This window comes from Citrus sinensis, chromosome 3, assembly GCF_022201045.2.
Source record: "Citrus sinensis cultivar Valencia sweet orange chromosome 3, DVS_A1.0, whole genome shotgun sequence".
Taxonomy (NCBI): Eukaryota; Viridiplantae; Streptophyta; class Magnoliopsida; order Sapindales; family Rutaceae; genus Citrus; species Citrus sinensis.
In genome coordinates, this window is record NC_068558.1 from 7,113,371 (window position 1) to 7,130,997 (window position 17,627).

The 17,627-nt window shown below is 32.4% G+C and overlaps 1 protein-coding gene across 1 annotated transcript; it reads left to right on the plus strand.

The window, feature by feature from the left end:
* Nucleotides 1–68: 68 nt before the first annotated feature.
* LOC102624118 (uncharacterized) lies at nucleotides 69–15,192 on the plus strand. The gene is made up of 2 exons (XM_015529681.3): nucleotides 69–867; nucleotides 14,361–15,192. The coding sequence occupies exons 1-2, from the start codon at nucleotides 72–74 to the stop codon at nucleotides 14,960–14,962; spliced, it is 1,398 nt and encodes a 465-aa protein (XP_015385167.2). The 5' UTR covers nucleotides 69–71; the 3' UTR covers nucleotides 14,963–15,192.
* Nucleotides 15,193–17,627: the final 2,435 nt, after the last annotated feature.

A 17,627-nucleotide genomic window follows, 5' to 3' on the forward strand; every position in this document is an offset into this window, starting at 1 on the left:
GGTGATGACACATCACCTCTTCAAGTCCTAACTTTATATATATATATAGATATAGATAGATATAGATATATATGTTTAAGTGTTCTTTAGTTGTTAAACTCTCTTGGATCATTAACTTTGCCACACCCGTTATTATAATTATTATTGTTCTTTATAGGCACACCCATTATTCATTTTTCTCCAAAATGGTCTCCATTTATTCTTTCTTTCTTGTTACCCTTTCTATCACCTGGGCTCATGCAGCCAAATTCAATATCATAAACAATTGCCCCTACACCGTTTGGGCCGCCGCCGTGCCCGGAGGCGGCATAAAACTCGACAACGGTCAAACATGGACCATCACAGCCGAGCCAGGCACAACTAGAGCCCGCATTTGGGCTCGAACCAACTGCCAGTTTGATGCTTCCGGCAAAGGCAAATGCGAGACCGGTGACTGTAACGGACTCCTCGAGTGCCAAGGCGACGGTGCAGCACCTCACACCTTGGCCGAGTACGCGTTGAAGCAATTCGATGACCTGGATTTCATTGACATGTCCAACATTGACGGATTCAATGTTCCCATGGAATTTAGCTCTGTCTCTCCCTCATGCAACCGCACGATCAAGTGCAATGCTAACATTCTTGGCGAGTGCCCTACTGAATTGAAGGTTCCTGGAGGATGTAACGGGCCGTGCCCCGTGTTCAAGACCAACGAGTACTGTTGCAATTCAGGCAACTGCGGACCTACAGATTTATCCAAGTTTTTCAAGGATAGGTGCCCGGATGTTTACAGTTACCCTAAGGATGACCCTACTAGCACGTTTACTTGCCCGAGTGGGACCAACTACGAGGTTGTTTTCTGCCCTCCACTCACTCGACGATCAAAAGGTACGATTTTTGACCTCCTCATATTCATTAATACAAGAAAATCAAAATTGGAATCAGCGCCTGAGTTAGGTTATGATCCGTTTTGTTGTATTTGCTTGAAGATATGGCATGTCTAATTTCTTGCACCTAGAACACAATTTAATATACATGCTTGATCACTGGCTTTGAGGCCATGGATGATATTGGAAAAATGATCACATTGATATGTGTTGATTAAATCTGAAATTTTGTATTATCTAATATGGTCTATGTTTCGATAAAATCATGAACCCAAATGCTTCTTTTACTCATTAATTTTACGACAGGTTTTCTGTGACATTGGTGCCATTAGAATGCTCTTTTCAATACCTTCCTAACAATATATCATAGGCTTAATTATGAAGCTCTGGTTCGAATTCTGAAAATGTTAAATAATACAGGAGATCCCACTCCTGGGATCACTCATGCGATAGGCCAATGCATTATACTAGAAAGAAAATTTTTGAATTAAACGCAGCGTACAAAATAGGATGGTTAAAAATTTCAGAAGATTGAGATTTGTTTTGTTCAGTTGGAATTGCAAACTTTTTCTCGTTGAATTAATTATTTTATTAATTTAAGTTCAATTTTTAAAAAATGTCTCATCTATTTATAATTTTTAGCCCTATTGTAAAATTTAAATTAAGCGTGAATGTTCAATTGAATGGAATCCATTGAAAGTCAATATTAAAAAACCAAAATAAAATAAATATCTTAAATCATATTTTAAATTTTCATGATTAGAGCATTTTACTGCCTTTCTATGATGTAGGACGTTATTGGAAATTTTAGGATTTTAATTATTTTGGAATTTTTTTATATTTTTATTTTAATTTAAGTCAATTTTGGTATTTATTTAGGTCTTTTATTTCTAGTTTAACTTTAATTTTGTTTCTCTATTTGAGTTAATTTGGGAAGTAGGTTTTATCCTATTTAAACATGAATGTTTTGTCATTATTTTTAAGAGAACCTTTTGATAAATTATTAAAAAAAAATTTTTATAATTCCTTAAGAGTGTTTGGAACATAGTATTATAAGGTATTAAAATATTGTTCACATCAACTTAATACCAGTAGCATGTTTGCTAAAATTTAAGGGCTCACTATGACAATGAGCCTAAAAGGCGCAATACACAAACCCGATTGATATTTGCACTTGAGTAGATTGTTTACTTACACTGGAATGAGAGCGTGGTTTATTTTGTCTTAAATTAAGAGTGAATTATTTCAAATTACGGTTTTAACCTTATTTAAAGATTGTTTTTAATTACAAAGTGAATAAAAAAATATATTTCTAAAATAAGCTATTTATTTTATTATTAATTTTAATCACATAAGTTAATAATAATTATTAATATTGTTAATTATGTAAATCATAACCTTTTTATTAATTTTTATTTTAATTATGTAAATTAAAATTATTGATAAGAGCAACACAAATGGAACACTATTAATAATAATATAGTACAAAATTAATATTTTCTTAGAAACTATTTAATATTATTAATTATTAATAATAATTAAGTAAATATAATACTATTAAAATTAAATAAATATAAAGATATTCTATAGTAATATTATTAATTCTTTGTGAATATAATAATATTTTTTTAAATAAATGTTATTTTATTATTTTTAAATGTAATATTATTTTATTTTAATAAATACAATTATATTTAAAGGGAAGAGTTTAAAAGGAAAATGTGGGAGTGGAAATCATGGGAGTGAGAATCTCACTACTCACTCTAAAAGTGGGTAGCCATAGAGTGAGAATCCTACTCCCACCCTTGAATAAACATGTAAATACTGAAGTAAGATGACTCCACACTTCTCACTCCTACTTAGTAAGTAAACACACCTTTAGAGTTCAAATAGCCCCACCCTTAGAGTATAATCTAATCGCAATGACTTAATTCAATACTAGAATGATATTTAGTGTTCATTTATCTACCTTATCAATTAGCTTCCACTATCTTGTCGCATCAATTGGTATCAAAGCAGTTACGTAAAATAAAGATAGCAAAAAAATATAAGTCTGGCCCGAATCTGCAAAGATCTGAAAGATCCAGAAGTAGATGCTAAAATTGATGATCCATGCAGATCCGAATCCAAATGCAAGTGCATCCGAAAATTAGATATTTAGATCCGAATTATTTTTAATTAAATTATCTATTAAATTAAAATTAAATTAAAAGTATATAAGTTAAATGAAAAAAATCAAATCTGCGTGAATTTGTGGTGATGTCTTTATTTGTGATTGTTTAAATAAAATTTGTGTGGATTTATGATGTTTTTGTTTATGGATTTGTAGTGGTGTTTTTTTTTTTTGAAAAGAAAGTACATTTTTCATTGTCTCATAAAGAGAACAAATACAAAATGTCAACTGGAAATTCATCCAACCCTATACTTGATTCTAATTTTCTAAGAGCTAATTTGGTCATATTGTGAGCTAAGGTATTGCAAGTCCTAATACCATGCTGAGCTTTGAAATTCTGGAAACTCTTCTTGATTTCTAGAATGTCGAAGATCAATAAAAAAATTTCTGTCAAGGAGCCCCGCTTGTTGTTGATTAGCTCTATCACTCCCTTTGAGTCAGACTCTAAGATTACTGAAGATGCCCCTGCCTTGATAGTTGCTTGCATTCCCCACAGAACAACTTTTGCTTTATTCATCTCCACATCATCATAGCTCTTGACAGTGTTAACCACTGCAACAACAACTTCTCCTTTATGGTTTATGATCACAGCCCCAATCCAGCTAAATTATGATGCTTATCCATTGCGGCATCCACATTGACTTTGAACCATTCTTCTTCTAGATTCCATTGGTTTTGTTGTGTGTTAGTCAATTCTACTGAGAAATCATGTTCCGATTGCTTAATTCTTTTGACAGAATCAACAACTAACACTGCTTTGGCCACCAATCTCATTGGATCTTCGTGTTTCCTTTTAAATAGCATATTATTCATAACATTCCAAATGACCCAAAAAACAGATGCAACTAAGTCACCATTTAGTTTACTGTGTTGTTGATGTGAGTAATGAAGCAATGTAATGACATCTGGGAAATTTCCTTCTTGAAAATCAATTCCTAGGGAGGAGTATCTCCAAACGTTTCTCGCAAATTTATAGTACAATAAAGCCTGAGTTGCGTTCTACATCTCATTCCTACATACTAGACAAGTTGCCTCCTGCATCACCATTTTCTTCTATAAGTTTTCAGCTATAGGAAAGAGTTCTTTTGCTGCTCTCCAAAGGAAAATCTTAACTTTTTTCAAGGACTATCAGCTTCCAAATGATATTCCACTGGCTTGGATTTTGGTTTGAACAGCTAGGAATGTTATAATGCTTTTGCTTTAATGTTAATTGATAGCCACTCTTGACTAATTAATTCTCTCTCTTATCATAATCCCAAATCAAAATGTCTTTACTCTGCCTTCTTAAGAGCGGAATATGCATAATAATGTCAGTATCATCTTTACTAAAATGTTAATAGACCAGCTTTTCCTTCCAGTAGTTATTTTTCATTTATAAGCTCAGCAACAGAGGTTTCCTTTGGCAAATTTGGAGGTGTGCTGGGTTTAAAGGTTATTGGCCTAGGTAACCAGCTGCCATTAAAAACATTTATTTGCTACCCTTTACCAATTCTCCACCTACAGCTCTTTATTGGTACTACTCTCCCTCATAGGATGCTTCTCCAGATGTAAGACGGTTTAGAGCCCAAATTTCCCTCCAAGAAAGATGAATGCTTAAAATACCTCGCTTTCAAAATTCTAGCCACTAGGGAATCTGGAGCTTGAATGATCCTCTAACCTTGTTTGGCAACGAGGGCTTGGTTGAAACACGAGAGATCTTTGAAACCCAACCCTCATCTAGCTTTAGCTTGACACAATTTTTCACACCTAAACCCCACCAAAACTTAACTATCGCCCTTTGCATATCATCACACACCCCCTGAGGAAGCTTGAAAACACTCATAGCATAAGTAGGGACAACTTGTGCTACTGCTTTGAAAAAGGATCTCTTTACCTCTGCATGAGAAAAATTTTTGCTGCTAGCCCGAAATCTTGCTTAAAACCCTGAGCTTAATCTCATTTAAAAAAACATTTTGTCCTCTTCCCTATCATTGATGGAAGGCTGAGATATTTTTTATACTTAGAGACAACATTGAGCTGAAAAATATGCTTGATTGCTGCTACATACTCCGCCTTTGTGTTACTGTCAAAAAACATGAATGATTTTTCCATGTTAAAGATCTATCAAGAGGCCTTTTCATAACATTCAAAAATTCTTTTTAGATTTCTACAGTCTTCAACAGTTGCTTTAGTGGAATTAGACTATCATCAGCAAATAGTAAGTGGGAGATAGACAAGTCTTTGCCAAATTTGAGGCAATGGATAAGCTTTTGATGCTCAGTCGGTCTAATCAAATTAAAAAAAGCTTCAGCACACATAATAAAAAGGTATGGTGACAGTGGACAGCCTTGTCAAAGCCCTCTTTATGGATAGAACAACCCTTTTGCCACCTCATTCACAATAATAGAGAAAGAAACTGTAGTGATGTAGTTCATAATCAGGTTAACCCATCTCCTCTAAAACCTCATTCTCAGTATAATTTGTTCAAGAAAAGGCCATTGGCTTTGCTAACATCTAATTTAAGAGCTACCAGCCCATTTTTTTCCCTTCCTATGTCTTATTTTATACAAGCATTCATAGCCTATAATAGTATTATCAAAGATTAATCTATTCGGGATGAATGCACTTTGGGTTGGGGATATAACATGATGAGTGATGTGTTTAAGTATGTTCACAATTATTTTGGCAACAATTCAGTAAATAACATTGTAAAGGCTTATGGGTCTGAAATTAATTACTCTTAAAGGTTTTGGCACCTTAGGTATCAATGCAATATGTGCGTGATTTAAAGGGGCTATAGTGCCTCTATCATTTAGGATATGAAAACATGTATTTATGACTTCATACCTGACCGATTGCTAGTGCTTCTAATAGAAAGCCACATGTAGTTGATCTGGTCCCGATGCCTTTATAGGACTCATTTGAGACAAGGTTGTGTAGATTTCCTTAGCTAAGAAGGGGTTGTCCAACTGTTGATTCATTTCTTTTGTGACTGTTTAGGCTGAATCACCAAGGGCAGCTGAGATGTGGTATGAGGTAGGACTGAAAGTGGTAAACAGCTCTGTAAAATAGTCACAAAACTGTTTATCCACCTCTTTTTCATTTTCAATTCAACTGTTTTGCTTATTCATCACTCCCCAAATTCTGTTTTTTTCTTCCTTAAATAAGCTTTTGTCTGAAAGAATTTAGTTTTTTTATCCCCTTGCTTAAGTCATTCGACTCTTGATTTTTGTCTCCAGTAAATCTCCTCATCCATCCGCAGATTCTCAATGTGTTTCTCTATGCTTATAATTTCATTATCTTCTTCATACTGCACTTGGTTGAACTTAATCTCCACAAGCATTTTCTTCAGCTACTCCAATTTTTTCTTTTTATCCTCAAATTGTTGTTTACTCTAGATTAATAGCCGCGCCATTGAATTTTTTGTTGCTTTTTTTAAAACATTGGACCGGATCAATTTTACCCCAACAATTCTTCTTGTCTCATATCTCTTGCACAATACGTTTGCACTCATCACAAGGGCTCCACATATCCTCGTAATGTAACATACATCTTATTTTTTGTTGATAATTCACTGCCCTGGTTCTAACTTGCATTTTTAGCATAATTGGGTTGTGATCAGAGCACCATGTGTCTAAGTTATATACAACCAGCTTTGTCCACCCAGCTTCCCAATCCTTTATCCCAAAAATCTATCTAGTTTTTCTTCAACAAATTGTGGTCAAAACCGTCTATTTGACCATGTGAAAGGGTACCCTCTACACTCAAGATCAGTCAAATTATATTCTCTCACTGTTTCTCTGTACTAAGCCACCATACTTAGGTTTCTATCATTCCCATCCATTTTTTCATTTAAGTTTAAGATTTCATTAACATCTCCAAAACAAATCCACCGGTAAGTGAACAAACCTACAAGTCTTTTTAAAAGTGTCCACGTATGTCTTTTCTTCCCCACCTCAGGGTGCCCATAGATTCTCGTACACCTCAATTGTTTTCTATATACTCCTCTGACAATAACATCAATATGGTGGTTACTGTACTAGGCTATCTCTAAATCCAAATCTTCATTCCATAGCATTACCAAGCCACCCTCATGCCACTTTTACCCAATGCGAGACAGTTATCCAACCCTAGGCTCTTCCCAATACTCATTATTTGACCAAGCATCAATTTTATTTCACAAAGAAAAAGAATTTGAGGCTTGTATTTTTAGAGAATGTCTTTTAATTCATGAAATGTTTGGGTATTCCCTAAACCCTGAATATTCCAACTTATGTTATTTATTGCTTTTGGCGGGGCTAGCCACCAGCCTCCGTCGATAATTCCTCCATTACTAATTCAGACACCTTCATGAGTTCTATGGCTATTACTTCTCAGCTGAGCTTGAAAGTTACTGAGAGGGACTTGGTTGGGCTAATAGTAGAAACTTCTTTCACTGGGCTTGTTGTTTTGGCTTTTTTCTTTTCTAGACTAGCCCATTTCACCTCGCTAATCAAACGTTTTGAAGCCAATAGCCTAGTTTTATTACTAGATTTTTTGTTCATATCACGGGCTTAACTTTCTATCTTTTCCATTTGGGCTTCGATTTTTTTAACTCTAGCTCGTTATCTACAACTTCTTCCTCTGAGATCATCTGGTCTGTAGGTGTTGCGTTGGCCTGTTTTGATTCTTGACCCACCAAAAATGTCCTTACCTTTCCCATTTCCCTCCAACTTTTTATTTTCTGACAATTTTCCCCACCTTTATTTCTCTAATTCCAGTTGCATTAGAATTTTCAGCTGTACAATACAACTTTTGGTCATTGGTTTGCAGAAACCTTGATTTGCTTCCTTCGATTTTGTCAACGTTTTCAACATCCCTTTCCATGTTTCTCCCTTATATTAGCGCTATTTTAGCTTCCATACTTTCATGGTTTGGTGTAGATCTGAATTCATGACCTAAGTTTAGTGTGGGTGAACCCAGATTTGGAATCTCTGCAATTTCTAATTCTAATGCCTCCTCTCTGGCTTTCTCCTGCTCCTTACTCCATTTCTCCTTAGCTCTATTCAACTTTGTTCTGTCTGCTAATGACACTGCTTTTAGCCATGGTCTAAATGGTAAATCTTTTTTTTGTTGACCTTTATAATCCATACATTCTCTAAACCGGTGCCCAATGCATCCATAACAAAAACAAAAGTCCGGCATTCTCTAAACTGGTGCCCAATGCATCCATAACAAAAACAGAAGTCTGGTAGTCGTTCATATGCAACCAGCATTGGAATATCCTCTTCGCCTTCTTGCTTCAAGATTATAAGTTTCTTCAAAGGTTTTATGATATTCACCGAGACTTGGATGCACATAAACTCCCCAAAGCATTCACCTTGAGCATCAATTCCTATATCTTCCACTTTTCCAACTCTTGACCCTAACTCCCGGATTATATTGTATCCATACACATCAGTGGCATATTATGGATCTAGATCTAGAATGACGTATGAGAAAAAGATTATTTTTTTATACTACTAACACCCCTTGGTTCTTGGAGTACAATTGGAGCTCTATCAAAATGCCACGATCCTCCATTTCAAACTCTTTTTTTATCAGCTTCTGTGAGGAACTTAAACACGAATATATTGCACCCTAGACTTTCAACATTAAAATCATGTACAGTATGCCAAGTTTAATACAAAGCTATTTTGAGTCCTTCACGATTAACCTCTCTTGCTAGAAGAATCTTTCCCGCTAGACAACCAGCTACAACTCGATATCCTTTTTCCTTCATTAGGCCTTCAAAGATAAATTGGTCTGCTTCCTCTCCTTCAAGTGTTATAGCTTGACATTTTCGTATTAACTCTTCTGTTTCTATTTTTCCAAAACATAGGCACCCACCATTTATTGCAGTATTTTGAGACCCTGCTTTAAAGACACTCACCAACCTCTCACTTTTTCCTACGAAGAAAGACTCTCAGTTTGTGTTTGAAAACCCTCACCAACCCCTTAAAGAAATAAATCAAAGGAAAGAAAAATCCCTAACACTCCTTACAAGTGATGTTCAGGGCCATAAAGGCCGAGTGTAGCTACCATTCCGCCTTTTCTCATTACAGTGAAAAGTAAGAAAAAGAGCATCCGCTGACTAGCTTTCTTAATTTGTAGTGTTGTTAGACTTAAATTTATGTTATTTTTTTGTTTAATTTATGTTGTGGTATTCTTATTTGTGGATTTATAGTGTTGTTGTACGTTATTTTAGGCGTTGAATGATTGATTGTTGAATTATGATTGTATTTTATTTGATTTTTTATATAGATTTTTTGAATTTTAAATTATATTTGAATTTATTATGCGGATTCAGATATTTAAAAATCCGCCTACGTTTTTTTGTTGCCTTCAAATAACAAAAGAGTAAAGGCAACATTTTTTCGCCATCAGCCACAGCTTTATAGTTATGTATGTTTTTTTGTTGCCTTCAAATAACAAAAAGGGAAATTTTCTTTTTCCATCTAGCTTTCTTACTGCTTAGTGGGCGGCATTGTTCATTTAAATTTGTGTTCAAAATTTCGTCTTCGAACTAATTCTGACAAGAAACAATGCAAATTTAAACAGGGTTTTCCCTGTTAATTTATTTGTTGAGTTATTTTTTTTAATCTTTTCATTCAATTTAGATATCGCTTTTGGTCTTGGTCCAATATTGCTTTTGGTCTTTCCTAGAGATGACCTGTGACAATTGAATAAGTTAAAAGTTAACTGTCACAACTCTTTTTATTTTTAATTGATTGTGATGGTGATTTGGTAATAGTATTGGTGAAATTACAGTTGCTTTTGCTATTTTTGGTATTATATCTTTTGGTTTAAAATTAAAACAATAATTTATAAAAGCAAAGCTCTTTAAGAATATAATACCAAACAAAAATAAATAACATCTTTCATGTTTAACATAATTTGATTGTGTAACAAAAAAAAAATAACTATTGAGTTTCTAGACACCAATATCATTGATTAAAATCTTAGGGAAAAAAAATATTTTAGAAAGAGAATTACGTTACATAAGACTGTAAATGTACAAGATACAAATTTTACAATAAATACTTAAGAATTTTAGGATTTTTCATAATTTTACATAAGTAGTCAATTTGTTTTTCAAAAATTTATAATTTAAGTTATAAAATTTATTAAATTATTAATATTAATTGTTAATGGTAATGAGTGAAATCAGTTTTTGATCTTAAAATTTAACTCTACCACTTATTAAATTAGTTTTAATGGGTTGACTCACTAACAATTCGACTTGATAAAAGTCGATCCGATAATTATTTTTATCATATGGGTTCATGTTGGGTTAATGGGTTGTAAAAACTTTTGCGAAGCCTAACTAGACCTAAGTTAAAGTGTGTGTATTTTATTCTTTGCTTGTATTTTATATTGATAAAAAATTTCACCCCGAGATTTGATATTCTTACTACTAGCCAGAAGTTAAGAGTAATATGGTTGCTGTGAGAGAAGACCACTTGCCTACTCAATGCGTAATAGTAGCAGCAGCGCAAGCTGCTGAAGTCAGAGAGCTGGCAGTTGTGGTTAATGCATCAATAGGAGATAGGTTAAGACTTAAGGGTGTGTTTACCGCTTAAATTGGGGAACCACAATCTAGAATCGGAATCATTGACATAATTTACTTCACAAAATAAGAGTGAAAATTAAAACTATAATCGTGCGAAGTCCACAAATTTGATAATCATTCCCATAGATTTGATTCTCGTAAGGGAATTGGGAATCAATCTCCGATTCCCAAAACTATAAGTTCCCCCCATTGAATTTTCATAATTCCCAAAATGCCTCAAATCAAGTTCCGTCATTTTATAGTTTGGTCCTTCCAAAATTTATGAAAATACCTAAAAATTTTATATTATTTGCAAATAAGTCCTTTGTTAATAATAATAATAATATCATTATAATGATCAATATTCATCTTTTCTTATTATTATTATTATTATTATTATTATTAACTTCATTATTATTATATTTAATATTATTGTCATTATTATTACTATTTTTAGTTTTGTTATTATTTTCATTCTTATTAGTGCTATTATTTTAATATATACAAATAATAATAGGGACAACGATTAACTAGGGATTTGGGATCTCGAACTATTTAGGACAATATTGATCTGTATTTTAGGATCGCATTTTAAAAGCGAATAGGATTTGGGACTAAAAAAAATCCCAATTTATTGCGTGGGATGGGATTAGGATCTAAGTTGGGATCTCGTTTGTCCCGTTTAATTTTTGGAAGAAATATTATATTAATAAAATTAAAAGTAAGTAAAATTAAACTAATGGTTAACGAATAGTGATTCAAATAACATTATAGCAATATACTCTAGGCCCAAGTAACAAATACAAGCCCTTTTGTTGCATTATTTTTAGTTTAATTAAATAAATCTAAAGCGAAAATATTAAACTAGAAACCTAAAAGTATTTGAACCTAAAACTAAAATACAGTCGCTTGTTGCTCATCCCCAATTTTTGCTTGCCTTCGGCCACCTCGTTTAGCATTTCGGTAAGTTTGCATTTGACTTCTCTTTTTTTATGTTTGAATATAATTGTTTTAGATTTTTTATTATTTTCTCAAATAGATTGTATTTGATTCATAAATTAAGTTGATCGTTTATTGCTTGCTTTACTGAAAGATGATTGTTTCAGGATATTTGGGACATTTGGTCCAGGATGGGATTTTGAACGGTCCCGGATTGGTCCAATTTTTTCTCCCATTTAACTATTTGGAATGAGATTCGGTCCACATTAAAATCTCATTTTACCATTCGGGATAGGACTGGGATTGTCAAATCCCAGACCATCCCGGACTATTGCCATCTCTACAATTAATAAAGGCCACTTTAGTAACTTGCAACAATCCACTCTAATTCCAAGATAAAGTAAACACATGAAGGCAAATATAATTTATTCCGATTCTAATTCTTACAGTTTAAGAAAACAAGTTATTCTGATTCCAATTCCTTATTATGATTCTATCTCATTCTGATTCCAATTCAATTCATATTCTAATCCTATTATAATTTTCTTTTAGTAAATAGACCATAAGAGTAATGAGCTTACTTTTGTCTAATTCAAATTTTCAAATTGAAAAGACTTTACTTTCACCACCACTAGTTACTAAAACTTTTAGTAAAAGAAAAATTATCTTTGCACCATCTCTCTTTTGTCAAATATACATCTAACCGCCACAAAATTTGGACATGTTCTCTATACCATTTTTATTTCTAAACTTTTATCAATCTACCACTTTGAGGCTAATAAAGTTAGAATCCATTAAATAATTTTAATAAAATGATCATTTTACCTCTAAATGAATTAAAATACTATTTTATCTTACAAAATTTTGTAACATAAAAAATTATAATTATAAGAATACCCTTAAATTTAATTAAATAGATAAATCTTAAAATCCAAGATGTTAATTCTGTAATTATAATTTTTTTATTTTCCAAAATTGAAAGAAAACTTTAAATGTTAATTTAATTTGCATTGTGTAAACTCTTTGCTTATTTTTGAGGCTCTAATTAAGATTTGCTTAAGCAAAGGTCGGCACGCACACTCTCTAAAAAATTATAATTACAAAAATTATCATTTAAAAATTATAATTACAAAAATTATCATTTAAAAATTATAATTACAAAAATTAACATTTTTAATTTTGAGATTTATTATCTCTTATAAATTCAAGGGTATTCTTATAATTATAATTTTTATTTTAAAAAATTTTATAAGATAAAATGGTCTTTTAATTTTTTTTAGGAGTAAAATAGTTATTTTATTAAAATTATTTAACGGACCCTAATTTTGTTAGTATAAAAGCGGTTGATTGATCAAGTTTATAAATAAAGGTGGTTTAGAGTCAAAATTTTGTGACGGTTAGAGAAATGTGTTAAAAAAAATTATTGTAGAGATAGTTTCTCTTTAGTCAATAAAGTAGGTTGTGAGACTTGTGAGCATTAGCGTGGAGGAAAAAAAAAAAAAGAGAGAGGGAAAAGAAATATACCAAAATAGAAAGCTAATAAGATGTCTTGGACCTTCTGGTCCTCAACAAAATAATGAATCACAAATGCACAAACAAATAATGTATTGACTAAACTACTGTTAGCCTGTTACATTTCCACTAGCATAATTAATATTCTAATTAGTGCCCAGTTTTAAAATTTGCCTATTAAGTTTAAGGCCCTTGATCTTGTTTTTAGCTGGTGGCTGTTGTAACTTTACAGTATTGAGATATTTGGTAAATATTTACTGTTATTATTTTAGAAATTATGTAAATTTTATCCCACAATTGTATAATAAAAAATTTATTATTTTTATTTTTAGTCAAAAATATTATTTAAAAGTCATATTTATTGTACAATATTAATTTTTACTTTATAATTATAATTTTTTATAACAACTATAACTTTTAAGGTACAATACTTTAATACTAAAAAATCCTAATTTTAAAATAAAATAAACATTGTTTTGGAAAAAAAGGAAAAAATAAAAAATAAAAAGTGAATAGAGGTACATCACTCTATCAACCCCAAGGGATAGTCTAGCTAGGCATGACAATCTTTGAATTGAGATGTAATGAACATCCATTATCCATTTCTCTTTCCATGGATTTCTCATTCTCAAAATTTGAAAGAGCTTTGTAATTTGGATGCTGATTGTTCGTATTTGGATAATAAAATGGACAATAATGTCCAAGAAATTCTCACTGCAAATTAAGTTTAATTGATTTGACTTTGGTAGTAGAAGAGTCTGGAGATTTTTTTTATATTATTTAGTTTATCGACCATTCAAATATTGATTGTTCCTTACACTAATTTTTGAAAAAAAAAATTATTTAAATCATGTTAGTGAATAGGGATGAGTTGGGATGTGAGAATCGCCAAATATAACACATTATTTAAAATGAAATTTAAGATGAAAAAATTTTGAGATACCTATCATTACTCAGATTTTTTTATACAAATATCATTATTCCTCATTTAATTTTCTTTAGAATTTCTTGCTACTCCATGAACCAGAGTAACAGAAGTCTACGAAAATGCTTTAATTTTCCCCCACTAATCCAATTATTTTGACCCGAATCTCTCTCTAGTCTCTAGTCTCTAGTCTCTAGTCGTGGTTGTCTTTGACTTTGATTACTAGAGCCTTGCAAAAGTACAATAATACCATCATCTTATTAGTAATTTCCAAGCAACAACGTGCAGCTCTGTTAAGTGTTTAATAAAAGACAACAAGATGAGCTTCTTCAAATAAACTCCTCTCTGTCTCTTTGTTCTGCTTCATTGTCCTAACGGTCACCGGCATCCATGCAGCCGCTTTCGAGATACAAAACAACTGCATCTACACGGTTTGGGCAGCAGCCAATCCTGGAGGCGGCAAGGAGCTGCATCAGCACCAATCATGGCACATCAACTTAACCGACGCAGGCAGCATATGGGCTCGAACCAACTGCAACTTTAGCGCTGACGGGACCGGAAACTGCGAGAGCGGTGACTGTGATGGAGTCCTCAACTGCGCATCCGATTCCTCACCCCCAGTCACCTTAGCAGAATACTCGTTAAACGTATCCAAGAACTTTGATTTGTTCAACCTCTCTCTGATGAACGGATTTAATATTCCTATGGAATTTAAAGGAACTAGTAGTATGTGCACCCAAGTGATCAAATGTGCAGGTGACATAAACGGGTTGTGCCCGAATGAGTTGAGGCATCCTGGTGGGTGTAACAATCCGTGTACACTTTTTAAAAATGACCAGTTTTGTTGCAACGTTGATCGTCGGAGTTGTGGTGCTACAGCTTACTCCAAATTTTTCAAGAATTTGTGCCCGAATGTTTACACTTATCCCATGGATGATCCAGCTAGCACATTAGCTTGCCCAACTGGCACTGGCTATAAGGTTGTGTTCTGTCCGTGAGGCCTCTGCTTACTAATTACTTTTTTTTTTTTTAATTTGCTCGCCAATAAAAAAGGCATTAGATTATTGGTTGCAGTTTTTGTGCAAGACTGTTTGCGGATTGTATAGCTACCTAATTTTCTTTAGCATTTATTCTTTCTTTGAATTGTATCTTGGACAATTTATATTTTAGGGTGATTGTCATTCTCTCGTCAAATGTTATGGGCAATAAGCTTCACGGTTCATTTTATTATTAATTATTTTTCATTTTTAGTAACAATACTATCGCTGCACATTCATTAAAAGTTTATAACTTAGATTGCATAAATGTATAAGTTATATATATAGCAAGACCAAGAATGGAATTATTGGCAACTCTCCAGTCCTTTTAAAATCTCTACTCTTTTACTAAATGGTTGTGCCTCAGTTGGCAGCGCATGTTGAGTTTGTGGGAAGAGCTCTTGGGTTCGATCTCCACTAAACACACCATTTGGGAGGGGTAAAGAGCCTTAACTGTGACTACACCCCGAATCCAGATTTGTCGAGACCCAATGCGGTCGCCGGACACCGGATGATTTACAACCAAAAAAAAAAAATCTACTCTTTTACAATTACATTTAAGAACAAATACAAACAAAATTAATTATATTTATTTTCTCTCTCTCTCTTTAATCTTTTTTGTTTTCAAATGAAATTTGCATGTATAACCAAAACTCAATGAATAATGATAACATCTTGTAATACGTGAAACGTCTTCCAACAATAATTAAACCCTCCTATAATTATCGAACTCGAAATCTTACCCAAGTTGAATTATTTGTTGTAGTTCAAATATAAATCAATAAAGCTCAATTCTATTTCCCTCGTGACCTACAACCAATTGAGTCCCATTCGTTTCTCTCTATGTGTTTTACATTTTTTTTTAATTCTCATCTATATAATTGATTTGAACAAACTTAAAACATTAGTATTTTTTCTTTATTATTTCATACTTATTATTTTTGTTTTTTCCAAGTTAGTGTTTTTGAGTTTTGTAGAGAGAGAAGATTTGAAAAAGAGGTTTATTTAAGGAAAAAATGTATTTTTGGTATTAAATAGAATATAATTGAAAAGAGAATTTCAAGAGGATTTTAGAGGGGTGCCAATAATTCAAATCCAAAGCCAATAATAAAAAATATGACTGGTCTAAAATACTATCTAAGCAACCCAAGAGGGGGGGGGTGAATTGGGTTATCAAAATTTATACAAAACAAACCTCACAACAATTTAAATCTAATGCCTTAATAAGAACAAAACTTATAAATTTAATCAAGCAAGATAATAAAAGAGTAAGGAAAGAGAAATCAAACACGTGATTTTTACGTAGTTCGGCTAACCGTACTTACGTCCACACCTCCAAGCTCACCAGACTTGAGAATTCCACTAAGTAAGCCTCCAAGACTTCAACCGCTCTCACAATTGACTTTCAAGGTGTCAATAAACCTTTACAATAAGAGATTATCCCCAATCTCTTAACACAAGTGTATCCCAACACTTACAATCTCTCAATTTGATTTTAAAAAATATTACAAAATAAATTTCTCTCACACAATGAGTTTGATTACAAATGAAAATCCAACGTGTGAGTAAAAGAGATGAATACAATACTTTAAGGCTCAATGAATGTTGTATGCTCAATAATTTACTCAATAGTAATTGTTGAAATCGTTGAAGTTTGAATTTGATTGAGCTTATTTATAGTTGGAGCTGAAAATTAGTCGTTATTGACTTTCTGCAAACTATCGGATCGCCGTTAACTAGATGTCGGATCGCCATTTTGACTGGTTTTCAATTCTGTTCGATGTCGGCTAGCTGTTATCAAGATGTCGGTTAGCCGTTGCTACAGTGACCGCTACAGTAAATTATTTTGCAAAATTACAGTTTGGTCCTAAAACTTTATAAAATTACATTATGACCCAAAACTTTGTAAAACTTATCCAATAAGCCCATTTTCAAAATTTTAAGCAATATTTGCTAATTTGAAAGTTCTCAAAACATTAACATGAAAATAACTTATATCATAAAAACACTTTTCATTGGATATAATACCTTTATAATATGAAAAATAATTTGAGCCTTTAAAACAATCTTAATTAAGTTTGTTATCATCAAAATCAATATTAAAGAAATATTTATGTTAACATGGTCTTTTTAAGATAAGTGGAACTATTAGCACCCTTCTAAAGTCCTCTTAAAACCCTCTTTTAATTATACTTCAACTAATTTTAAAAATACCAATTTTTTTCCTAAATAAACACACTTTTCATTTGACATCTTTCAATCTCCCTACAAAACTCAAAAACACTAACTTTTCAAAAATATATTAATCTCAATAAATAAGGGGGAAAAAAAAGATTGTTTTTTTTTTTAGTTTCACTATGATATAAATTTCAATAATATACTTCTCAATGACAAGTTTGAAGCTCATGTTGGTGCTTTTAGATTGGCAAAAGTGATCGACATGTTGAAAATTGATTAAAAAAAGAAAAAAAGGTGATGAACAGTAAAACAATTTGACCACATGGTGAACAGTAACACGGTTTGACCATACGGTTTAAACAGTAACGCGATATGAATAGAAACGTGGTTTGAACAGTACTATCCGTTTGGTTATAAATAGGAGAGACTTTCGTAAGTTTGTATCATC

Coding starts and splice junctions, on each gene's coding strand:
- LOC102624118 (XM_015529681.3), top strand. CDS start 72: ATGTTTAAGTGTTCTTTAGTTGTTAAACTCTCTTGGATCATTAACTTT. Junction 868..14,360: donor ACTCACTCGACGATCAAAAG/GTACGATTTTTG, acceptor GCATCCATGCAG/CCGCTTTCGAGATACAAAAC.